At 41.1% G+C, this 26,190-nt stretch overlaps 1 protein-coding gene across 5 annotated transcripts in view; it reads left to right on the top strand.

Annotated features, from left to right (window-relative positions):
- The window catches only part of SNX31 (sorting nexin 31), a 63,441-nt gene that overhangs the window by 32,743 nt on the left and 4,508 nt on the right, over positions 1-26,190 (top strand). For 4 of the 5 annotated variants that reach the window (XM_019925053.3, XM_019925052.3, XM_019925051.3 and 1 more), the window contains exons 8-12: positions 1,925-1,994; positions 10,201-10,293; positions 14,141-14,344; positions 19,213-19,326; positions 21,818-21,895. In XM_019925053.3, coding sequence (XP_019780612.1) covers positions 1,925-1,994; positions 10,201-10,293; positions 14,141-14,344; positions 19,213-19,326; positions 21,818-21,895 — 559 coding nt within the window. Of the gene's footprint in view, positions 1-1,924; positions 1,995-10,200; positions 10,294-14,140; positions 14,345-19,212; positions 19,327-21,817; positions 21,896-22,395 lie in introns of all 5 variants that reach the window. The other variant, XM_033843260.2, reaches the window with a different exon arrangement.

Here is a 26,190-nt window from a genome sequence, read left to right as displayed (position 1 = left end):
ATGCTCAATAACTTTTGGTCATGTTTATTACTGTTATATTGATGATAATTATGATGATAATAGTAACCACCACCACCCCCCAAATCCCTGGGTCTTAGACTGTTTTGTCCATGGGCTCTCCAGAGAACTTGAGATCAAAGAAGAGATGAGGATTCTGTCCCTCACCTCGAAGCTTGAATTGGAAATTGGGCTTTGCCTATGTCTTCATTAGATAGATAACTTCTGGATCATAAGTGCAAGACAAAATGTCTACCCTATCACCAGCCTGTATCTCAGATCCGGGCAGGTTGCCTTTGCTCCTGGGGACTGGGAGGAAAGGAGGTCCCACTTCAGCTGTTAGAGCTGAGGATGAGGTCACTGGAAGGGGAGAGCCTGGAGAAAGGATCACGCAGGTGCCTGGCCCCCTGTCCAGAGTGAGATCTTATTGGGTTGGAGCAGGGAGGCTCGCTTGACTAACACTAGCTGTGGGATTCCCAGCTGGAGAGGCCTCGCAGTGAGACCTAGTCAAGTTTTAGGGATTTTTCTCTGTCTGTGAATTCCCTGGTGCATCTCTCCAAAGATGCTATAGTTCCTTCCAGACCAGAGGGTACCTGCCCCCGCCTCGCAGGGCTGCAGTCTGGGGTGGGTCTGGGAGTTCTCCAACTCTGGTGCAACAGTGGCTATTCTCTGCCACACAGGGCACCTGGGGAGAAGGGGTGAAATAGCTAAGTGGAATACAGGGAGGAATACTTCAGCTTCTCCTCCCCAGCCCCTAGAATGAAGCTGATCTTCAAGCGACATTTTCATCCTTTTCCTGGTCTGTGCCAATCCCACTGTCTCTGCCCCCTCCACTGCTGAGTGCCCTGATTCTGCTCACCTGTGCCTTCATACTGGTGATAGACCAGCCCTGGCACACCCTCTCTTGGTGGTTTCTGTCGGTCCTTAGCATGCCACTGGGCTCACACAGTACGTGTAACTTCACTTCATGCTGACGACTCTAGAGTTGTTAGACAGACATGAGGCCCTGCTATTTGCAAGTCCCTTTGCCAAGGTCCAGAGGGGCAAGTCTGAATAGAACCCAGCACTGATCTAAGGGGTCTTCACACGTGGTGTCAAGATCAGCTTGATCAGAGCAGCAATCAGGATAAACTCAGCGTGCTGAGGAAGCACAGGGCGGGGGGGCGGGGTTTGCTAACACAGACTTGAGGAGGAGGGACCAGAGGAGGGCACATGAGGATGAAGCTTGTGGGAGAGGCGGGTAAGGCTGGGAAGCAGGCTGCTGAGGCGCGTGGTCTTCGGGGTGGAGGGAGAGAAGAGAAAACAGGGTTGGAATGTAGAGTGTGGGGGAGGGGAGAGAGGCCAGAGATGTAACTGGAAATGACATTGGGGTCTTGGGAGCAACCAGGATAAATGCTCTAACTCCTGGGACTATGAGAGTCTGAAAAGTTACTTGGGAAAGACCACTCCAGTAAGAATGTGGAGTGTGGGACTGAGGGAACACAACCAAGGCAGAAAGTCTGGTGAGGAGGTCACCGGAGCAGCTCAGGCAAGAGATGACGTGGCCTGGGCACCGAGCAGTGATATAGATGTGGGTACAGGGCAGATCGTTATGCCAGGAATTGCGGGTGGGGAGAGGGCGTGAAGACTTGGTGGCCAAGAGGGGAGCTGGGTGTGAACAGTGATGGGCACCATTCCCTTCAAGATTTTTTTTTTTTTTTTGCATTTCTATTCTCAGAGCCCACCCGGTAAGCTTACAATATGAGGACGATAGGAAACAGAAGAGATGGGAGGACAGTTGAAGACTAGGCAAGCAGAGGGTTGTGGCTCTGCTAGAAGAGGGGGCCTTGGTTTAAGGCGTCGAGGACCACCACTTCAGAGAGCATGTACTCCCAGGTGTGCCCATTAGCCGTGTCATGAATTAACTGAACGCTCCTGAATCATGCAGGTACCTGGACCCATCCCTCGACTCCAGGCTGATGGACTGCAGAGCAGCTGTAGATTTGATCTACATGCAGGTGAGGCGAACCAAGAGCTATCAGAACACCAGATACTATAGGCCTTTTGAGTTTGAAAACATTACAGAACCCGTGTGGCAGTTCAGAATTCTACCTCCATACCTAGAAGAGGCAAATTCATATAAACAGAAAGTAGAATAGAGGTTACACGGGGCTGGGAGAAGGGGAGGTGTTATTGTTTAATGGGTATAGAATTTTTGCTAGGGATGATGAAAAAGTTTTAGGTATAGAGAGTGGTGATGGTTACACAACATTGTCAGTGTTTTTAGTGCCACTGAATTGTATAGCTATAGATGGTTAGAATGATAAATGTTATGTATATTTTAACCACAGTAACTGAATAAATGGAATATAAATAGATGAATATTCTTAAAGGAGTAGAGTTTAGAGGGAAAAGAACTCTACCCCATTCTAACAATCTCTCCGAAGCGGCAGCTGATACTCCATCACCTAGGCTAATTTACATGAGAAGGGAAAGGATATCCCTGCTAATTTAAAGTCACGCATGGTCCCTAAATCTCACTTTAGCATAATCTTCTTTTTCCCTAAACCAACAAGTAGCGTACCCGCCCCCGGGGCCAGCCTCATGGGCAAGTGGCCTGTGGGGCTGCACTGCCCCTGCCCTCCGTGCTCAGACGGCCCCAGGCTTGTTGAATGCTCTGCTGTCACATCTTGAAATTCTTAATTTTTTAACAAGGGACCCTGCATTTTCATTTCGTACTAGGCCCTGCAAATTATGTAGTCGGTCCTGCCTTACCCCTGCCCCTCAGTCTCCAGAAAAGTAAATTTAGAGTTTGGCCTCCTTTCCTTGCCCGACTTAATGTGGTGAAGGCTCTGCTCAGCCGTGCTCAGCAGAGGCTGCTTCTGTGTTGCACCACTGGTTACCCCCATCTCAGCTCCTGCCTGCTTCCTCAGCTCCCCGCCACTCTTCACCCTCATGAGGCAGCATCTTCGGAGGCCTGATTCTTTCCCAGGCCTGGTTTGCCAGTTGTGGGAGGGAGGTTTAGAAACTTCTTTTAAGGTGTTCCATGAGGTTATCCCTCAGTTTGTTCTCAAGCAGCAGAATGGTGGGTCAAACTCCTGGCCTGTTTAAACCCTCCCACGGTTTTCTATTCCCTCAGACTAAACCCCACATGCTGACGTACTTGCTTTATCTTCTCCTTAGCATTTCCACCATTCCACTATATATAACATTTTTGTTTACTGTCTCTGTCCCTACTAGAATGATTTCTCCATGAAATTGGGAATTTATTTTGTTCACTGCTGTATCTCCAGAAACTAGAACTATTCCCAGCATGACCTTAGCATTAAGCCTCCTGGGGGGCCCCTCATAGTACTAACTGTTTTAAATGCATTGTTTCATTTAAGCTTCATAATAATTCTGTCAGGCAGTTGGTACCATCTGCATTTTTAAGAAAAAGAAAAAATAACGTTTGCTGACAAAGGATTGAGTAGGCTGAGACGTGGAGGATTTAGAAAAGGGATTTAACACATTTGCAGGTGGCTTTTATGTAGTGCGGTTCTAAGCTGCTGTACTCTGTGGCTTTTCATAAACTAAGGAGGTAAAATTGAAGAGAGGGGAGAAGTGTCGGGTCAGACATTACTTTTAATGAGCTTTGCAAGGGGACAAGGAAACATTGATAGAACCTCCTGCAGTGCTTTGGTTGTAGCAAAAAAGTGAAAGGCTGGATTTTGATGCTTTGGTTTACGAAAGAGCATAGAAGAGGAAAAGCACTTACTTCCTTAGGTGACTTCTGGTTTTGTTTTAAGCAATTACATTGCTTTAATTGGATTATTTTAAGCAAGTCTTTATTTTGGAGTCATTTGTTATGCAGCAATAGCTAACTGATACATAGCTGTTCATACTGTTTTCCCTTTAGTTGGATTAGGTGTGTTGTTGACATATGTGTTGAGTCTAATTGTCATTTAAACTTACTTCATAGAGTATGATTCTGCATGGAATGGGAGTTATTGCTTACACAGAGAGGCAAAGAGTGGGTGGCAGTGTTCCCTTTTATACTGGAAAAGCAAATGTTCATCTTTGAAAAAATGACCGCAGTTCCATGTTTCACATTTTCTTGCAAAGCAACAACCAGGTGCTTTTTGTTCCCAGAGAGAGGAAACTGATCCGTTTTATACCAAGATTAAGCAAAAGGACTGCCTAGCACAGGCTGAGTAGTGCTGCTGAAGGGGAGAGAATTTGCCACATGCCTCAGAAGAAATGAAAGCAATTACCAGCCGGGAGAGACTGGCATGAGCAGTTCATGCACTGCACAGGACTGCCACATGGCACTGTGTTATAATTCAATTGGCAGTGTTTTTTCTTAGCGTCACACAAGACCATTGTATTGTAAAATCAACGGACTCGTCAGCTTGACAAAATAGAGCATGATTTGTGTATCTATCTCCCCCACTAGACCACCAACTCCACACAGGGACCCTGGCTTTTTCAGCACAGGGCAGAGAACCTGGGTATGTGACTGAACAGACACAGCAGACCCCAGCAGCCAGAATGTCACAGGACTCACAACCTTAACACACATTTCTCCTTAGGTGATTTTTTAAGAGACCAAGACCATCTAGTAAATGATTTCCACAAAAATCTTCTAAATTCTAAGAAGGCAAATCAAAATATCACTTATGAAATAGTTAATGTTCACTATGGTATCTTTTATGGCTAGGATATAGTTTTGAGCTCGTTTCATATCCCACTTTGATCCATGTATACCCATGTTCAGTGTACTTACACCCCTGTTACATGAGCTGGAACATAATTTACCATTTTAAATGTTTACTGAGGCTCTGCGCCACTGTATTCTTGCTGTTATTATGATACATTATTAGTGTCTGGTTTATTTGCCAGCACATCCTTCATTGAGAATGCATCACCTAATTCTAATATTGTTTCTGTGGCATGGTTTCCAGGGATACAGAGTAGTGAGAATTAGAACTGCTAGCATCATAATACGATATTTACCTGTCTTCATTAAGGAGTTGTAAACCAGAGAGATATCGATGGTGTCTCCTCCTCTCGTAGCTGGGGGAAAGATGGCTTCATGGAAAGCACACTGAATTGTAGTTTCAAAAACGCATTCTATCCCTTGCTCTGTCACTGGCTCTCTCTCTCTCTGGGTGACCTGTCACTGGCTCTCTCTCTCTGGGTGACCTTGGTACAGTCACTTCATCCTTCTAGAACTGGAACTACAATTTCTCCCTGTGAAGCGATGAGGCTGAACTAATAGTCTCTAAGTAAGTTTTCTTCCAGCTTTAACAGACTGACATTCAAACCTTAGCTCTTTGCCTGGCAAAATCTTCAAAAAACTGTAGTTGATGTCATAATAACCTGTGCCATTATCATTCCTTGAATTCGAGCAGAGCCACTGAGAAATGGAAAGGGGGCCCCAGGCCAGCAGGAGGGAGGGAACCACAGTGCTGCCTCCTTTGGGAAGCCTACTTGCCTTCCCCCTCCCCACCCCCATGGTATTTTGTTCTGCCCTCCATTATGGTACCTGCACCTGGTATTGTGAATACTGGTTCACATAGTTATCTCCCTAGGTAGACACTGAATGGCCAAGGGCACAGACTGTGTCCTGGGTGCTTAGGATATGTGAGTGAGAAGCAATCATCCTTTTAAAAAGTTAATGGAGGGCTTCCCTGGTGGCGCAGTGGTTGAGAGTCCGCCTGCCGATGCAGGAGACACGGGTTCGTGCCCCGGTCTGGGAAGATCCCACATGCCGCGGAGCGGCTGGGCCCGTGAGCCATGGCCGCTGAGCCTGCGCGTCCGGAGCCTGTGCTCCGCAGCGGAAGAGGCCACAGCAGTGAGAAGCCCGCATACCGCAAAAAAAAAAAATAAAAAGTTAACGGAAAAATTTCTGAGGAGTTCTGATAAATAACAGTGCCATCATAATTAACCATTAAGGAATACTCTCAATATTTTTTAAAGCAAGCGTGTCCAGTGATGTCCCACAAGCCAAGTGGGCTCGCGCAAGGTGTTTCCTTCCTCCTTCTTTATAAAAAAAATTTTTTTAAATTAATTAATTAATTTATTTTTGGCTGTGTTGGGTCTTCGTTTCTGTGCGAGGGCTTTCTCTAGTTGCGGCGAGCGGGGACCACTCTTCATCGCGGTGCGCGGGCCTCTCACTGTCGTGGCCTCTCTTGTTGCGGAGCACAGGCTCCAGACGCGCAGGCTCAGTAGTTGTGGCTCACAGGCCCAGTTGCTCCGCAGCATGTGGGATCCTCCGAGAGCAGGGCTCGAACCCGTGTCCGCTGCATTGGCAGGCAGATTCTCAACCACTGCGCCACCAGGAAAGCCCCTCTCTTTTAAAATTTGACATTTTAAACAAAATGGAAGATTGCGTATAAAAGTATAAGTTTCTGGATTTTCTAAAAAATACTGAAGGCTCAGTCAATTCTGGGCCTACATTCAGCAGGGCCACCACTGGCCCATTTACAATTTGTGCACATTAGGAAAAGGTGCCCCTTCCCGCAGGCAGGCCCAGCCCTGCATCAGGGCCCATGGTACGATACGGGGAGTGTGGGCTGACCACTAGCCTCCCAATACCCCCATGGCTCAGTGCCCTTGTATGGGCCCAATCTGCTCCCACATCCCTGGCCTTGCTCTGCTCAGCCTCAAACACCCAGAGCCAAGTGGCTGATGCCTTGTTTAAAAAGGCCTGCGCTCTCCACTTCTCACTACAAAAGCCTCTGCAGAGGGCACTAGCGTATGTGTGATTGAAGCTCATGAAAACCTTGACTTACGTGATTTCACGCAATTTTAAAAATTAGGTTCCGCATGAGTCTCCATCAGCCAGTCTTCGGGGAACCATATAACTGAATAGAGACATTTATCTAAACTTGGCTCTCTCATCGCCTGGAGTGAGGTACTGTATATAATACATTTGAGTGATGACTTCTGAAGTCATAATCAGGGGCAAAGGTTTTCAAAGGTATAAAACAAAAACAGTTATGTTACCTCTCCTGTAGGACATGTAAATCTCTGTGTTTGAGACTCCCAGATCTTCTAATGATGAATGATGTATCTTTGGTTAGTACTTACATACTAACCGCCATGATTGCTATTTGCCTTGTATTTTTAGCCACGTTTCTCTTTGACATCGTTGCCCTGTTCTAACCGTCCTTACAGGGCTCTAAGATCAAGTAGAATTCTGGAAAGAAAAAGGTGTTTTCTTCTTCATACCCATGCTGGTTCCATTCTGGTGTGGTATCTAGGTTCAGTTTTGAGAATAGTTGGCAATGAGGAGAAAGCCTTGGGGTGTGTAGCAGCCTACATGGTCAGAATTCAGTGTCTTGGGCAATAGGAGGAGGGATTGGTGGAGTGGTCAGATCTGGGTTTTAATCCAACCCTTGCCACTTACTTACTGGGTTGTCTTGAAAGTCATAACCTCTCTGGACCTTGATTTTACCCATTTGTAAAATGGGGGTAAATGTTCCTAACCCACAGAACAGTTTGGAAAAAGTCAATGAGAAAACTTATGTAAAACAGGTTCTCAACAAATAGTAGTTATTCTTCTTCTCCCTAAATCCATCTCCTTTCCTCCAACCTAAAGAACAACGTCAAAAATTTATTCAGCTTTTCTTTCTCCTGTTGGAGATAAGGCATAACCTGTCCTTCATTGATACGAGGGACATAACACATAGACTTACATTCAGACTAAGATATAAATAAGTGCTGATAATTGGCAAAGAATTGTTTGCAGTTTTGCTGTATGTAAGACACTGGACAAGATACACTGAGGTAAAGGACTCAGGCTCTTTCCTTGAGGTGTTAACAGCCTGAGGACCGCTGGAAAACTCTTTTAAAGCATGATGGCAGCATAGCACAGGCTAAGTGTATGCAGCTGATGAGATGGAAAGCTGATCTCAGAGCCTGCCCTGGGGCCAGGAGGGATAAAGGGGTAAGGGAGGCTAGGTGCCAGGAAAAGAAGGGAAGAGTACAGAAGAAATTGCTGAGGGCTTAAGTTGTCTTCAGGTGATTTCTCTCTTTAAGACCAGTGTTGTTCTGCTTAAATCATCAGTGCAGATTAGGAAACAGAACTGAACAGCCCATCAGGGAGGTGGAGTTTGGGAACACTAGCTGGTGGCAGTTACCCAAAGCTGAGCAAAAAGGGCCTAACAGTATATTCATTTTAAATTGTTTTTCAATTGTAAGATTGTTTTCATCTTATAAAAATATGCAAATATGGAAGAGCTCAAAAACAAAAGTAAACATCATCTCAAATCTTAAATCGATCATACGTATAAACTCAACTTTTTTGATGTGTTTATTTCATATACTACATTTCGCTCATATGTACATCCATTTTCTTGACTCCTAAGTGTGGATGCAAGGTCTTTTGGCTTTTGTTTTATATATATTTTTTGTTTTATAAAAATCAGGATCTGGGCTTCCCTGGTGGCGCAGTGGTTGAGAGTCCGCCTGCTGATGCAGGGGACACGGGTTCGTGCCCCGGTCCGGGAATATCCCACATGCCGCGGAGCGGCTGGGCCCGTGAGCCATGGCCGCTGAGCCTGCGTGTCCGGAGCCTGTGCTCCGCAACGGGAGAGGCCACAACAGTGAGAGGCCTCCGTACCGAAAAAAAAAAAAAAAAAAAAAAAATCACGATCTACTACTATGCCCTTATTTTGGAACTTGACATTTTTTCATGTATCAATGCATCACAGACTTTCCTCATGTTGTTAAATATTCTATATAGTTTTAAATGACAGCATAAGCTATTATTTGGTTGTACCTAAACTCAATCACCTATTTTTGGGCATTTCATAATAGTACCTATTTCATAGGGTGGCTGTAAGGGTTGACATTTTTCTTTATGCAGGGGGGGCGGGGAGGAGCACTAAAATAATAGAAATTTATTCTATCACATTTCCATAGGCCAGAAGTCTGAAATCAAGGTGCTGGCAGGACCATGCTCCCCCTCAGGGTGCTGAAGAAGTTTCTGTTCCTTGCCTCTTCCATCTTCTGGTGGCTCTGAGCATTCCTTGGCTGGAATACTACTCAGCCATGAAAAAGATGAAATCCTGCCATTTGTGACAACATGGATGGACATGTTGTATTTCACTCAGTATTTTGCTGAGTGAAATAAGTCAGATGGAGAAAGACAAATGCCATATGATTTCACTGAAATATAAATGAAATAATCAATAAATAATATGATAAAATAAATGAACAAACCAAACCAAACAAAAACACATGCATAGATACCGAGAACAAATTAGTAGTTACCAGAGGGGAAGGGGGTGGGATTGACTTTTGTTTTAGAGCAATTAGAACATTGCCTGACACATAATAAGCACTATACATGTGTTTGCCACTATTAATAGCTGGAAAATTTTCAGTATTACAAACAATAGTAGTAATAGCCTTATCAGTACATTTTCCCCACGTCTATGTTTGTCATGCCTATAGGTGGTTTTAGATTTATATGCCAAGTCACCTCCATAAAATTTTACCAGTTTAAATTGCATCAGATCTATATGAAACTTCCTGTTTCTCCAAACCCTTGCCAACTCTGAATATTATACATATGTTTTGTCTTTGCCAATTTGAGAGGCAAACAGATTCTTTGACTACTAGTGAGGTTCAAGCTATATTTGTCATTTGGAATTCCTTTTTATTAATTGCTGATACGTATCCTTTGTCCATTTTCCTATTAGGGATGTTTACATTTTTACTGTTGGTTTACATAAATAAGATCAAGTCTTTGCCACATATGATGTAGTCATTTCCCTTGGTTTGCCATTTGCTTCTTAGTTTTGTCCTTGGTGGTTTTAGATACAGAAGTTTTTATATTTTTATGTAATTATACATTCATTTATATGACATTTTATCTTTGTATCTTAGAAAGGTATTTCCTAGCACAAGATCAGATAAAATACCTTTTATTTTCTTCTGGTTCTTTTATGGTTTTTACATTCGAATCTTTAACCTATCTGTGTTTATTGGATTGGGTGGTGTGGGGAGAGAGCAAATTTTATTTTCTTTCCTAAGTGCTACCACTTGTCCCCAAACCATTGAGAAATTGCTTCCCATATCCAACTAATTTAAAAAGTAACCTTTATAACATGCTAAATCCTTATATGTGTCCACTTGGGTCTGTTTTTATAGCCTTTCATACACGAGTATGTTTTTGTCAGATTAATTCATTTCTGTCAATTTTGCTAATTTTACAACTTATATTGTTTTAAGGCAATACAGGACATTGAAAAAGAATGGGCCAAACCCACAGAGGTGCAGAGGCAGAAATTAGAGGCTCTCCAGAAAGAAGACAACCAAGCTAAGGTGAATGAAATATTGCACCAAGAGAAATCCCTTGGAAGGTAGTTAAAGAAACAGACTGGAATTGAGCTGTTTCTGTAATTTATAAACCCGTGAAGCACTAAAAATGGGGCCTTTTTAAAAATGAGAATACCTTCATTGATTTTTCTTTTCATAAAATTAATAAAGGCTTATTGTTTAAAGATTCTAAAAAATACAGACAGTATATTGTGAGTCCTTTGCCAGGTTCATTAATATAGACCTTTAATATCATTTTTAATGACACAGAGTATTCCATTTTATAGTTATGTTATCATTTAGCCAACCGATTTCCTATTATCGGAAGTCAGGTTGTTTCCAGGATTTGCCGCTATAAATCACGTTGGCAGCAAACACCATGAGGCCCAGGGCTGAGTCTAATTTATACATACTCTGTGTGTTCCCAACACCTGGTACGGTTCCTGGCTGAAAGTCCCTGAACACAGCAGCCAACATCCTCTGTCTTTGAATACATGTTCTATTGTTCTTTAGGATATATTTCTAAATGTCCATTTTAAAAACTTCCATAAATATGGTACCAACTCACATTCCCCCAAGCAGTGTATACAAGTCTGACAAGTCATATTTTAACAGAAGAAATGGCCTTTGCTTCATTGTGTTGTCTTTTTTTTTTTTTATCCTTTATACTTAACCAGTGTTCGCCACCAAAGCACTGATTTTTGAAGAAAATGCCAACAAATTTAGAGGACTCATTTATACTTAGGTTGATATAGAAAGTAATTCTTCAAAATCTACCATGAGAATTTTAATGATGAGCTGCAAAAAAGAAAAAGCATACACTGCCATGATTTAGTATTTCCCCCCTTAGTATTCCACCCCAGCTTTGTCTGAGAAATTTTGAAGTTCAGTTTCTCTGTGTATTTGTAAATTTTTATAATTACAGCTTCTATTTTGATGGACAGCATATTGCTACTACTTCGGATACAGTTACCAATTCTAAGGACATTTCTGCTCTATAAACTTCTTAATTTAGTAAGAATGCCGTTTTTAACCATGCTGCTTTGCTCTACCAAAATTTGTATTTTTGCCACAAAACAAATTTTCTTTTCTTTAAAAATGTTTTACTTATTTATTTATTTGGCTGCGTTGGGTCTTCATTGCCGTGCGTGGGCTTTCTTCTGGTTGTGAGTGGGGCCTGCTCTTCCTTGCGGTGCGCAGGCTTCTCATTACGGTGGCTTCTCTTGCTGCGGAGCATGGGCTCTGCTGCGGGCTTCAGTAGTTGTGGCTCGTGGGCTCTAGAGCGCAGGCTCAGTAGTTGCGGCACACGGGCTTAGTTGCTCCGTGGCATGTGGGATCTTCCTGGACCAGGGCTCGAACCCGTGTCCCCTGCATTGGCAGGCGGATTCTTAACCATGGCGCTACCAGGGAAGCCCTAAATTTTATTTTCTATGTTGAATGTTTTACCTGATTTTATCATAATATTTTGATAGTGGTCTTTAAAAACCTCACTTTGAGTGTATGAATTTAGTCCTCTAAATTTTCTTTGCATTTTGTTCAAAATCAATGCTTTAGTGGTTGGCCAAATATAAAGAATAAAAAAAGATAACACAATGAAGCAGAGGCCATTTCTTTTGTTAAAATACGTCTTGTTTGTCAGACTCGTCTATACCGCTTTGGGACAGGGTATGTGTGGGGTTATTTTCATTTGAAAAAATATTGAACCATTATTCAAGTTAACAAATGATTTTCTCTTGAAGCATCTGAGAATACTGCTATAAAACCAGCATTATTTAAGTGTTTGTGAAGTTCTGCTAATGGAGTGAACACATTAACAACTATTGCTTAATTTTATGCACATGTACAAGAAAACTTGGAATTGAAAATGAGTGAAATTAATCTAAAGAAGCAGTCATTTGATCTAAACCAGAGAGAGGCTAACTATGGCCCATGGGCCACTGTTTGTGTAAATGAAGTGCACAGGCACACAGCCACGCTCATTCATGCATGTATCGTCAAAGGCTGCCTTTGTGCTAGAGTGGAGGAGGTTAGTAGCTGCGATAGAGATCATATGCCCCACAATTGAAAATATTTACTACGTGGCTCTGCAGAAAAGTTTACCAGGGCTTCCCTGGTGGCACAGTGGTTAAGAATCCACCTGCCAATTCTGGGGACATGGGTTCAAACCCTGGTCCGAGAAGATCCTGCATGCCGCCGAGCAACTAAACCCTGTGCCACAACTACTGAGCCTGAGCTCTAGAGCCTGTGAGCCACAACTACTGAGCCCATGTGCCACAGCTACTGAAGCCCGGGCGCCTAGAGCCTGTGCTCCACAATAAGAGAAGCCACTGCAATGAGAAGCCGGCACCACAATGAAGAGCAGCCCCCGCTCGCCACAACTAGAGAAAGCCTGTGTGCAGCAATGAACACCCCATGCAGCCAAAAATAAATAAATAAATAAACTTTAAAAAAAAAATAGTTTGCCAAACCCTGATCTAAATGAAAATACATAACCATACCTTCAGCAGTTACACATGTTAAATTATCTTTTTAAGGCTTTTTTTTTGGGGGGCCACGCAATGCAATATGCGAGATCTTAGTTCCCAGACCAGGGATCAAACCCATGCCCCCTGCACTGGGAGCACAGAGTCTTAACCACTGGACCGCCAGGGAAGTCCCTTTAAAGTACTTCTTAAAACAACTAATTTTCAGGAATTCCCTGGCGGTCCAGTGGGTAGGACTCTATGCTTTCACTGCCGTGGCCCATGTTCAACCCCTGGTTGGGGAACTAAGATCCTGCAAGCTGTGTGCCACAGCCAAAAACAAAAACAGAACTAATTTTCAAACGGATAATCCTTTTAGATTTCTGTCCTCTGGTTTTCACACAGTCAGTAATATCAGTGCACCTCCTTTGAATGGCAAACGCCAGCCAGCATTTTGAGCATAGTACTTATTCATCAACAACTTTCTTGAGAAATGAAGCTTAACTTTTAATTAAACAAATACTTTCATCTCTTTTAGAGCATTGCAGCCAAGAGTTTATTACAAATTTTTTAAGTGTTACCAAAGAATAAATTAAACTTATTTTAATTTAAATTAATTAAATTAAAGATTTATACCATATAATAAAAAACAACTTTTGTAGTAAAAGCCATGAAACTATTCTAAATGCTCTGCGGCAAGATTGCTCAGCCCTGGTCCCCACCCACACAGGTAGGTAGCATCTACTTACAACCTGTCATTTCTGTTGTTGCCCACTGACCCAAAGGGAGGCCCGGCAGCTTAACGCATCTCCTAAGCTAAATGCATGGGCTTCAGCACAATGAGCTGGTCCAACATGTGGCCGGGAGGGACAGTAGCCTGGAATCCTCTGCCACCTAGTAGCAAGAGTCAGCTGTCCCTCACCGCATTTGTCTCAGCAGGTTTCCCTTTAACAGAGAGCGCTCACGTAGTCCTTGAAAGGGAGGTGTAAGTTACCTTGCTTCAGGGAAGGATTGGGAGAAAGCCAGGTTGTCACTGGGTGGTCCTTCTGACTTAACCATGTGGTAAAGTGAGAACTACCTATTCATTCGATTTCCTTCTACTCTTTTCTTCCTTCTTCATTCACACATCGAATATTTTTATTTCCACTATGTCTGAGCACTGTAACAGGAGCAGGGAGACAGTGGTCAACGAGGCAGGACACACCATGAACATGCGCAGCGTTGCACAAGGGGCATTGTCTTCATTTGTATCGTCCAGAAGAAAAAGGTGCTTTCACTGTGACTCCATTCCATGTGTTGCATTAGAATGGTAGTAGCTTCTGACATGAGATTTTCATCTGCTTCAAGCAGTCTTTTGCTTCCTCCATCCCCCACCCCCCCCTTTGGAGCAGTTTTTGGAGCTATCCCAAGAGGTGTGGCACTATGGATACGTGCAGCTGGATCCCTGTACCTGTGACTACCCAGAACCCGGCTGTGGGACCGTTCTTTCTGTTGGCAATAATGAGATCAGCTGCTGCATAACCCTGCCTGATAACCAGACCCAGGATGTCATTTTCCAGATGAACAGAGTGAAGTGCTGGCAGGTCACTTTCCTTGTGAGTATCTTGGCAGCTTGCCTTACCCATGATTTAAAGCCTACACCCATGATTTTAAAATCCTAGTGTTCTCGGATGACAACAGTGGTATTGGGGAAGCAGATTTGCCATTCGAATCAGTACCTTGAGTGGACTGGCATCTAAGCCACAATAAACATCACCTAGTGGTAAAAACCTTTCTATTATCTGGTACAAGTTCCCCACCCTTGCTGTAGAGACAACCATCTTCCCACCTTCCACCTTCAGGCTTCTTTACTGCTTGAAGGGTGTTTAAAGTAATAACAACGAGTAGCAATAACAGGTACCATTTATTGAGCACTCAGTACGTTCTCGGTACCGACAAGATCTCTATGCTTGGAAACTGAGCGCTGCCCATCAGAGCTATTTTAAGGATCCCTGGCATCATACCTACCTTGCCATCTCCTCCCAAGAGAAACCCTTCTGATCAGACTTATTGAGTGCCTACTTTGTACCAGGTGCTGTGCTGGGCAATGCCACATCTGCTATTTAATTAAGTTCTTAAAAATAACCCAGTGAGCTAAGAGGGATTATCCCCTTTACACAGGCAATGGAGGTTAACTAGTAGAGGATGGATGCTACTAGAGCAACCATGATACCCAGTTGCTAAATCCATGAAACCCACAGGGATTTTTTAGCTGGCTTGGTACTAGGCCTGTCTGTGGCATTTGATACAGTCAACCACGTCTTCCTTTTCAAAACTTGCCCTGCTTCCTCCCCTAATTTTGTGGGCTGCCTCTCCCTCTGACTACTCCTGAAATGCTGGTGATTCCTGGGGTTCCATTTCTAGCATCTTTCCTCTACATATTCCCTGAAATCAATTACAGATGACTGGTTAAAAGTCCAGTATTTCCTACTGCATTCTTGACATCTTCACCAAGTGTTTCATAGACACCTCAAACTCAACCTTTCCCCAAACCAGACTCATCTTTTCCCTCTCATGCCCATCCTAAGGTTCTTCCTCCTGTGTTCCCTATCTTGATAAAGGGAACCTCTACCACCACTCCTTAATTGCCAAACCAGCAATCTTGAAATAATCTCTGGCTTTTCTCTTACCTTACATGGTTTCTTTAAAAAAAAATTTTATTGAAGTATAGTTGATTTACAATGTTTCAGGTGTACAGCAAAGTGATACAGTTTCACATATATATATGTATATATTCTTTTTCAGATTCTATTCCATTATAGGTTATTATAAGATATTGAATATAGTTCCCTGTGCTATACAGTAGGTCCTTGTTGTTTATTTTACATATAGTAGTGTGTATCTGTTAATCCCAAATTCCTAATTTATCCTCCCCCCACCTTATATCTGATATAGAGACCTATCTATTCTATGACCCTGCTTTCCCTCAAAACTCTCCCTTTCTCTCTGCCCTCACAGCTTGGTCTCAACATTTCCTGCCTGGATGAAATCCACAGCCTCCTAACCCTTCTTTCTGCGCCACTCTTTCCCTCTGGGGGTCAGAAAAAAATATATCATATGATTTCAGTCTTTTTAAACTATGGGAACTTGTTTTGCAGCCCAAAGTTTGGTCTATCTTGAAATGTCCAATGTGCACTTGAAAAGAATGTAAATATATGCTGCCACTATTGGGTAGAAGAGTCTATAAATGTCAATTATGTCAAGCAGTTGATGGTGTTCAAATAACCTCTGTCCTTACACATTTCTCTCTACTTGTTCTGTCAGTTATTGTGAGGAGTGTTAAAATCTTCAACTATAATTGTAGATTTGTCCATTTCTTTGAGTTTTATCAGTTTTTTCTTTCTTTTCCTGCCTTCTTTTGACCGAGTGACTATTTTATGATTCTACTCATTTGCACCATTGGTTTTTTTTTAGCTATACCTTTTAAATTTATGGTGATTTAAGAGTTTTTTTTTTTTTTTTTGCGTTATGCGGGCCTCTCACCGTTGTGGCCTCTCCCACTGCGGAGCACAGGCTCCGCACGCGCAGGCTCAGTGGCCGTGGCTCCTGGGCCTAGCCGCTCCGTGGCACGTGGGATCCTCCTGGACTGGGGCACGAACCCATGTCCCCTGCATCGGCAGGCAGACTCCCAACCACTGTCCCACCAGGGAAGCCCCTAGAGATTTTAATATATATCTTTAATTTATTACAGTCTACTTTCAAATATTACACTATTTCACAAAAAGGGTAAAAACCTTACAACAGTGTACCTCTATTTGTCCCTTCTGTCCTTTGTGGTATTTGTTGCTATACTTTATTTCTACATATAAGCCTCATGCTATGTTATAATTATTTTTGCTTTAAACAGTTAATTATTTTTTAGGTAAACTTTTAATTTTGATGTAATTGTAGATTCACATGCAGTTGAAAGAAATGGTACAGAGATCCTGCATGTGCTTGACCCACTTTTCTCCAATTATTACATCTTACAAAACTATAGTACTACATCCCCACCTAGGGTATTGACATTGATACAATGAAGAGTCAAGACATTTCCATCATCACAGGGATCTCTCATGTTGGCTTTTTATAGCTGCATCCACTTTCTCCCACCCCCATCCCTCCTTAAACCCTTGCAACCACTAATCTATTTGACATTTTCATATTGTATCATTTCAAGAATATTATATAAAACTTTTGGAGGTAATGGATATATTTATTACTTGATTGTGGTGATGATTTCATGTATATATGCATATGTCCAAACTCTTCACATTGTGTCCATTAAATATGTGCAGTTTTTTGCATATCAATTATACCTCAACTGAAAAAACAAACACACATAAAACAAGGTTATGTATTGATCGGTTGATGAAAATGTGACCAGAGGTTCACAGGAACCTAAACCTATATTTCCCCTTGGGCTGTTTTTCAGTACCCACTAATTTAGTGCTTATGGTATCATTATAGAGCACGACTACAGTGAAAAATAAGAATGGACTGTGTTTAGGAGGTAAAAATATAAATAAAAGCAAGGAATTGATTACCTTAAAAAATAAAATAATATTACATGAATATAATCAAACATTATGTAGCTTTTTGGGATTTCCTTTACTTAGCATAATTCTTTGGAAATTCATTCAGCTTGTTGTGTATTTCAGTAGTTTGTTTCTTTTTGTTGCTGAGCAGTATTCCATGGTAGTGAATGGCTAAAATTTGTTTAACCACTATCTGGTCGTTTCCAGTTTTTAGCTATTATGAATAATGCTTCTATAAATATTCATGTATAAGCTTTTGTCTGAGCACAGGTCTTCATTTTTCTAGGATAAATGCCCAGGAGTACAATTGCTGGGTCATGTGGAAGTTACATATTTAATTTTTTAGGAAACTGCTAAACTGATTTCAAGGGAGCTGTGCCAGTTTACATTCCCACCGGTGATCTATGAGCAATCCAGTCTCTCTGAATCCTCCTCAGCAATTGGGTGTTTTCACCATTTTTTATTTTATCCACCCTGATAAGTGTTTAATGGTATTTAATGATTTGATTTGATTTGCTTTTCTCTCATGGGTAATGATGTTGAACATCTTTTCATGTGCTTATTTGCCATCTGTGTATCTTCTTAGGTGAAATGTCTTCATATCTTTCACCCATTTTCCAATTGGACTGTTTGTTTACTGTTGAGTTTTGAGAGTACTTAAATTTATTCTAGATACTAGTCCTTTGTTGGATATGCGGTTTGCAAATATTTTCTTTCACTTTGCAGTTTTTCATTTTCTTAATAGGGCCTTTTGCAGAGCAAAAGATTTTAATTTTGATGAAGTCTAATTCATCTGTTTTTTTATTGTGTTTCTGGTGTCAAGTCAGAATTCTCTGCCAAACCCTAAATCCTGAAGAATTTTTCCCCGGGTTTTTTTGTTGGGTTTTTTTTCCTAAAAGTTGTATAGTTATAGGTTATACATTTAAGTCCATGACCCATTTTGAGTTAATTTGCATATAGGGTGTGAAATTTAGAACATGGTTCCCTTTTTTTGCCTATGGAAATCCAATTGCCCCAGCACCACTTGTTGAAAAGGCTATCTTTTCTCAATTGAACTGCTTTTGCACCTTTGTCAAAAATCAGTTATGCACATTTGTGTGGGTATATTTCTGGATTCTCTGCTCTGTTCCACTGATCTTTGTGTCTATCCCTCTACCAACACCACACCATCATTCTCTTCCTTTGTAACAGTTTTAGTGAGATATAATTCATAAAGCATGCAATACGTGTGCCACCCTCCAGGAGGGCAGCATTTCCTGACAGTCCTACCTAGAGAGCCACAGCGAAGACGGAAAGTTTTCGCAAGGGAATTTGAAACTCCAGTACTAGAAGAGAAAGGGATAGATGCTGTATAGCAAAAACCACAGGGGCTTTCTCCAGGCTTTCAGGATCTGGCCCTACCCTGCTTCTCTAAGCCCCTTTTCTCACCACCCCCCATGCCTCACAGGCTGTGCTTCAGCCACACTCCAGTGTGCCAGGTTCCCTCAGGCCTCAGTGCATTTGCACTTGTTTTTTCTTCTACCAGGAACCACTTGTCACCATCACCCCCCTTCCCCCCAAAAAAACATACAACAAACTTGGATAATTTCTACTTCTGCTCAAATAACACTGCCCCCCTCCCCCCACCCCCCCACCCCACCCCGCCACAGCCTCTGCCAGCCTTCCTTTACATCCTAGTCTGGATTAGGTGTCCATCCTATTTACTTCCATAGACCTGTATTCATTTCCCATATAATATTGATACTTATTATATCACACTATGATGATTTGCTTTAATGGCTCCCAAATAGGTTGAATTTATAGTTTCTTGAGAATAGGAATAGTCTCACTTGTTTTGATATTTTGCCCAGCACGTAATAGCCACTTACATTCCTACTGAATATCAAATAATATCTTTTCCTTTATAGGGGACTCTGCTGGATACGGATGGGCCCCAGCAAACTCTCAACCAGAACTTGGAGCTCAGATTTCAGTATAGTGAGGAGAGTCACTGGCAGTGGTTTGTTCTTTACACCAAACAGGTAAGTTCTTAGGGCAGAGCAGGAAAACCTTCTGTGCTAAAATGCTCTCTTGCACTCTGGGGTGGACAAAGCCCTAACCCAACTGGAGCAGAGTACTAGAGTGCGCTACACATGCTCCTTTGAGCCTGTAATGTCATTTATTTTGTTTTATTTTACTAGTCACCAAAGCTTTCATATCAGTTAGAAATGAATTTAGTTACCAAGTAACAGAAGACTTGACTAACAGTGACTTAGACCATGGGTCATTAAACTTTTTCTCAAAGAACCAGTTGGTAAATATTTTAGGTTTTGAGGTTCATATGGCCTCTGTTGCAACTACTCAACTCTATTGTAGCACAAAAGCAGCCACAGACAATACATGAATGAATGGGTGTTTCAATAAAACTTTATTTATAAATAGAGGTGGGGTGGCTAGATTTGTTTGCCAACCCATGGCTTAGACAATACAGATATTTGTCATCTCATTTAATAAGAATACTGGAGGCAAATGATTGGCATCTCTATAATTCTTTTGGCATTTTCCAAGTAGATAAAAGCTATCCCTTTTATCTGGAAAGCAAAAGCCTTACCCCAGAAGCCCCCCAGTAGACTTTCCATTTTGTCTCATTGGCCGGAACTGGGTCACATGAGCACTCCTAGCTGCAAGGGAGTCTGGGAATCAAGCATTTAGCATAGAGGAACTGGATCCATGATCAGTTTAGAATAAGCATCACTGCCTAGAGCTGGGTACTTCCAAAATCAGTGCTCTGTTATGAGGGAAGAAGGAACAATGGCTGTTGGGTAGCAGCAATTAAATTTGAAGTAAATTTGAAATAATTGAAATAAAAAATCCATTAAAAAATCTAATTTTCTAAATGGCAAATCCAATTGAAAGTTCTTTTTACCGAGATAAACTATTTCAATTTGGAGTCAAAATTACAAAAGTTCTAAAATGAAACCAAAATATCAAAGTAATCTTTGCATCAACATTATATTCAACTTGAGTCCCTGGCGATCATACTCACTTCTGTGTTCCATGGAGCATTCTGGTCTCAGGCACAAAGCTCCCTTTCAACTCCCTACGGGTACAGTGCTGATCAGGAGATAATAGATATCAATGTCCTCTGAAAAACACAAAGTACTAAACCAACATCCTAGGTTAAAGAAATGTCTACCCAGGTTCACCTTAAATAGAAAACACTCTTAGGGAAATGATAGGATGGTTTGCCAAGGCGAGATCTGCAGTCACTTGGAGAGACACAGAGAGATTTTGGCAGTGAAACCACGCCCTTCCGCTAGAATGTTATGTGCAGTAGTTAAATTTTATTATGGTCTTTTAATCTAGTTTGAGGCAAATGAGTTTAAGCCACTATAGAGAGGTGCAATAAACATTCTTTTAAAGGATTCCTGGTAAGGTCTTATTTCCTTTGGAGTGTGGGTTTTTTTCTATGCACCCAAGGGCTACTTCTGCAAAAGACAGAAATGTGGCTTGTGTGCCTTGCAAATACAAAAGAGGGCTGGGGCCCAAATCGTTCCCGATCCCTTTAAACGGAAGCTCAGTCCCTTCATATTTAATAAACCTTACCTGGCTTATAGCAGAATCCTAACCTACATATTTCTGTAACTTTGTATAGGAGTTGAGTGACCATCCTTGAGCACAAATTTATCCTAAAGTTCTATAGCCTCAAGCTTTGAGCTTCAGTTGTCTCAAACCTCAGTCGGGCTGAATAAGAAAAGAACAAGCCAAGAGTTGAGAGCAGAAAAAAGAGGGAGAAAAAAAGGATTTGTGGGAAAGGAGCAAATGGGAAAATCACAGGGAACCTTAAATTTGGCACATGGGGTGAAGTTCCTGGAAAACGGAAGCCCCAGTTTTTGTGCAGCAAGATGGATGACACGTGTGTCTTAGCACTAACAATGATGAGTCAGCAATAAGCTACAGGTGATGTTGGCGGCAACTGACAGTCTTGACAGTGAATGATTAAAAATACCAGAAAATTTAAAAATGAAGAGAAACAACTAATTTTGTCTTTAGTTCAGTAAAAGCCATAAGGTACTAATATATTCTTTCAAACAGGTTAGTATGTATGCCTAATAATAGGTCTCTCGGTTATTATGCATACAGTTAAATATAAGGTTGACCATCATCAGTTGATTTATTGCAATTATAAGCAGTTTTTATTGTCTGTTGCTCATAAGACATGAGCTGTTTACAAAGTAATAGGAAAAAAATGGGATGTAAGGGGGAGTTTTGAAAGGGAAAAAGATTAATAATGAGATCCTGGTCATTTTTAATCTACCTTTTAAAAAATTACTGCAAATATATCCATGTAATTGAGAAAATTTATGGTTATTTGCTAATTATATCTTATGCAAATTAACAAAAGTTAAAGAAGAACTCTAAATTCTTAAAAGCATACTGTTGTAGGTCAGAGCACAAAATCTGCTTCGCTGTATGAAGAGGGAAGGAAGAGAATAAGGATCTCTTCAACTGAGAGAGTTCTTTATTTCTTAGGCTTTTTTGCTGAGTAGCTGCTTGAAAAAGATGATCTCAGAAAAGATGGTAAAGCAAGCTGCAGAGAATCCAGAAATGGTAAGTGCTCTTATCTGTGTATATGTTTCACTTGATTTCCACCATCAGCTGACACTAAACTACACTGATGAATTCCCTGGGCCAGCAAGTCTGGTCCTCAAGGGAAGAACCCAACTGCCCAGAAGTGAGCTTCCCTGCCTTCTGGGAGCTCAGTCTTCAGAATGCAAGCCATGTTTTCCAAGGAGAAGTCGTCCTTGGATTGCTGAGAACTCTCTAATCCTATACTCTGTATCCTTGTATTTCTGCCTTCCCCCAAACGGAAGACTCCAGATTTACCACAAAAGCAGCATCACAAAGACAGGATCTTAAGAGGTCTTTAACACAGCAGCGATGAGCTTACATAAGCTCTGCAGTTTTGTCTCTAGAAAGAACTCACAGCCTCTTAAAACTTCCACTGTGCCAAATGAAAATGCCTTTAGCAGTTTGGAGAAGCCATTGAGTAAAAGAAGCTCTCAAGGCTATAATTTTTCCTCAATGTAAAATTTACTTTGTTTTTCTAGTCTTCATCTCTTCAATAAAGGCCTAATTACTCACTGAAAGTGTTGGTGCTGTAAAGAGAGTTCCTGAGATTTTAAACTTTCTACTTGCCTTGTCACCATCATTAAAAAGCTTGTCCCAAATAAGATAGTACAGTTTGGTTTTAAATAAAAAAATGATTACAAATACTAATGCTTGGTTGATATTTATAAACATAATTCTCTTGCAGAATAGTATACTGGTCTTTAAAAATACAACAGAGGGGCTTCCCTGGTGGCTCAGTGGTTGAGAGTCCCCCTGCCAATGCAGGGGACACGGGTTCATGGCCCGGTCCGGGAAGATCCCACATGCCGCGGAGCGGCTGGGCCCGTGAGCCATGGCCGCTGAGCCTGCGCGTCCGGAGCCTGTGCTCTGCAACGGGAGAAGAAAATATTTGAAAATTTCCCTAATGTTTTCATTTAATTTTAGTGTTTTATAAAAGGGTGGATAATACCATTAGTTTAACATTGATCTTTACTTGAGTTAGCAGCTTTTTTCTAAGAAAAAACATGCATTTTATACTTACTTCTCTTTCTTCTAGAACTGAAAATATTTTCCCAGGGAAGATAAAATTCACTGCCCCTTGGTGTTCGAACGCTTCAAAATGTACTAGAAAGTAGCAAATCAAAGCAATGAAAGAATCAAGGATGCTTTTTTATTTTTTAATTAAGCACGTGTCTTTTTTTTTTCTTTTTTTGGCTGTGTTGGGTCTTCGTTGCTGCGCATGGGCTTTCTCCAGTTGTGGCTAGCGGGGGCTACTCTTCATTGTGGTGCGCGGGCTTCTCATTGTGGTGGCTTTTCTTGTTGCAGAGCACACGCTGTAGACACGCGAGCTTCAGTAGTTGCAGCACACTGGCTCAGTAGTTGTGGCACGCAGGCCCTAGAGCGCACAGGCTTCAGTAGTTGCGGTGCACGGGCTCAGTAGTTGTGGCTTGTGGGCTCTAGAGCACAGGCTCAGTAGTTGTGGCACATGGTGTGTGTGATCTTCCTGGACAAGGGATTGAACCTGAGTCCCCTGCATTGGCAGCGGATTCTTAACCACTGCGCCACGAGGGAAGTCTCAAGGATGCTCTTTTTAAAAGAGTAATAAAATCTAACCTCCTAGGCAGGATGGACCCTCTTAGGCTCCAATTTACATATATATATGATAAATATGTATAAACATAAATATATCATGTCATTATACATATGTGTGTGTATATATATGTAGGGAGAGAGAGAGACAGATACAGAGAGACAGAGAGAGAAAAGTAATTAAAGGAGCCCCATTAAAAGGGAGAACTACTCTCAAACGTGGTTCAGTAAAGTGTAAGCTATTTGATGCAGGAAATACTTGTACAGTGAATAGCAAAAGAGTTTGCTCTATAATAGGAGAAGGTAGTAGTCTATTTAAAGTTTTAAAGAAAAACAAGCACACTACCACATTCCTTGGATTTACACGCAAATTAAAATCTATAGTTATCCCAGTGGCTGACAGTAAAATCAGCATGGTAGTCAATAAAACTTGTACTGCTTTATCCAAATATTCAAGTTTTATTTCCACGAAGTCTTTATTTCTTCCCTTATTTTGGTTCTTAGAAAGAAAAGTTAAGACCCTTCCTCTTGAAAATTGGATGCTGTAGGAATAGTCTATATTTTAGTCTGGAATTTCATGTACAAACCCCTGGGTAGAATGAGACCCTGGAAGGGAAATAGAACAGACAGATCAGCTGTTTGAACTTCGACTAAGTTCTAGACCTCCTCACAAAGCACAATTGAAGAGAACAAGTCATTTTATGGAGCTTAAAGTAGCCATATAAATGTTTGACTGTGACATTCACTCATTTTCTAGGTAAACACATAACGTCTGAACTGACACCTATCGCTTATAGAAGGCTTGTATGGACTAAGAAACAGAGGTCTCTAATTTGCAAGGCAGAATAAATTCTATAATTTGCAAGGCAGAATAAATTCTAAGATTTTGATAATTGTGAAGAATCGGGGGAAGGAAAGAGAAATTAAGAAAACTGTAACCAAATAAGCCCCATAAATAAAGCAGATGGTCCCTAGGGAGATTAAATAGTACTGTTTTATCCTGGTAAGAAGGAAGGAGTGAAAGAAGAAATTTAGTGCTAACAAAGTTAATTAGCTTAGTTAGCTTTAAGCAATGCTTTCAAAGGTAAGACTTGAACCATTTATGAAGAGATCATTAAAATTTGAAGTCAAAAAATGCACTAAAGAAAAATGTAAACACCCAACAAAAAACATGTTAAATTCTTCAGACAGTATTAATTGAAAACCAGAAAGGGAAAAAGAAGTGTAACATTCTTCTTAGAGCTATGCTCCTACACAAAAACCTAAATTTTTTTTTTTTAATATTTGCTACTTGTAACTAGAAAAGAATTAAAGGATTATTTTATTTGAAAATAAAGTCTATTAGTTAAGAGTAGATTTGGCTTCCTGTAACAAAAAACAAGACAAAATAAGTGTCTTGGAGAAAATAAAAGTTTGTTTCTCTCTCATCTAAAAGAAGCCAAGAAGTAGGCAGTCTGGGGCTGGGATGGTGACTCCATGATGTCACCAGAGACCTTTCTGCTCTACCATCTTCAGTGGGTCTGAATCTCTAAATTGGTTTTCCGAAAAATGGCAAAGAACAGGTAGCATTCTGATTCCAGCTTGCCTCATACCTCCCATCCCCTCCCCAACTACCATTGCCATAAATATTTCTCTCTCCACTCCTCTTTCATTTGGGGCAAGATCAGACTATGTAAAAGGCCACTGGATTCAGAGATGGGTGCTTTGAAGTGTGCTTCTGCTATGTGATGAGAAGGGGAAACACCAAGGGCAGTGCTATCTGATGTCCCAAGAATGGTAGCCTTTGCATAGCTGGTCCAGTTCAGAAAACGGAAAATGTACTGACATTACAGTCATCACAAGAATGGTCTGAGCACAGCAGGAGGACAAAGTTTTAGAGAGCCAGGGGGAAGTTACTGTGCAGGAATGAAGGGTTATATTATTAACAGAAATTCTGTTGATGAGAGAGAGAGTGCAGGAATACTGCATTATGAAAAAAGGATTACCTTTTTCCCCCAACTTTATTACCCCAGTATATAAAATATATAAAGCCTATTGAAATAAGTCAAGGAAACTGATTATATCAGAAATTGCTTAACATTTGTAGTGGGTTCTATTTTATTTCATTTCTACATGGGGAGGGGGAGGGGAAGGAGACTAGGAGAGAAAAATTCTGGGAGGTTTCTCCCAACTTCTGTATTTCGTCACACAAGTCTACTTATAAACTATAATGTAATATCGTAAAATAATAATAATGAAGCACATAAGATATCAGAACATTAATTTCTCATTTACCAAGACCTAATAATGATTTTTTGAAACTATTGAAATAGGCTTCAACTATATAACTATCTCTGTTGAGAATATTAACCTAAAGGAAGTCCTACGTATCCTTCAAAGCAATGTATTTTATGGCAAAATTAAGTTAAAAGATAATGCTCTTTTGCAGTGTCATGTTATTTATCCCACTTATTTTGTAATGTCCCACTCTATAGTCTCATGAATAATAAGCAATAATAAAAAACTTAGTTAATTCAGCCCCTCATTCTGTCATTTACCAATGCCTATGTTTACCATACAGTGGCTAGAAACTGAGAATCCAGTGTTAAGAAGTTTATTTGTGGAAGGAGAAAGGCAATTAGTACAGAAACATTCAGGATTACAGAGTGATAAGTTGAGATACGCACATAACGCATAGTTGTTTAATAGCTGTTCTTTTCTTTTTC

Source organism: Tursiops truncatus, chromosome 17 (genome assembly GCF_011762595.2).
Source record: "Tursiops truncatus isolate mTurTru1 chromosome 17, mTurTru1.mat.Y, whole genome shotgun sequence".
NCBI lineage: Eukaryota > Metazoa > Chordata > Mammalia > Artiodactyla > Delphinidae > Tursiops > Tursiops truncatus.
This window is presented reverse-complemented; position numbering and strand designations above follow the sequence as displayed.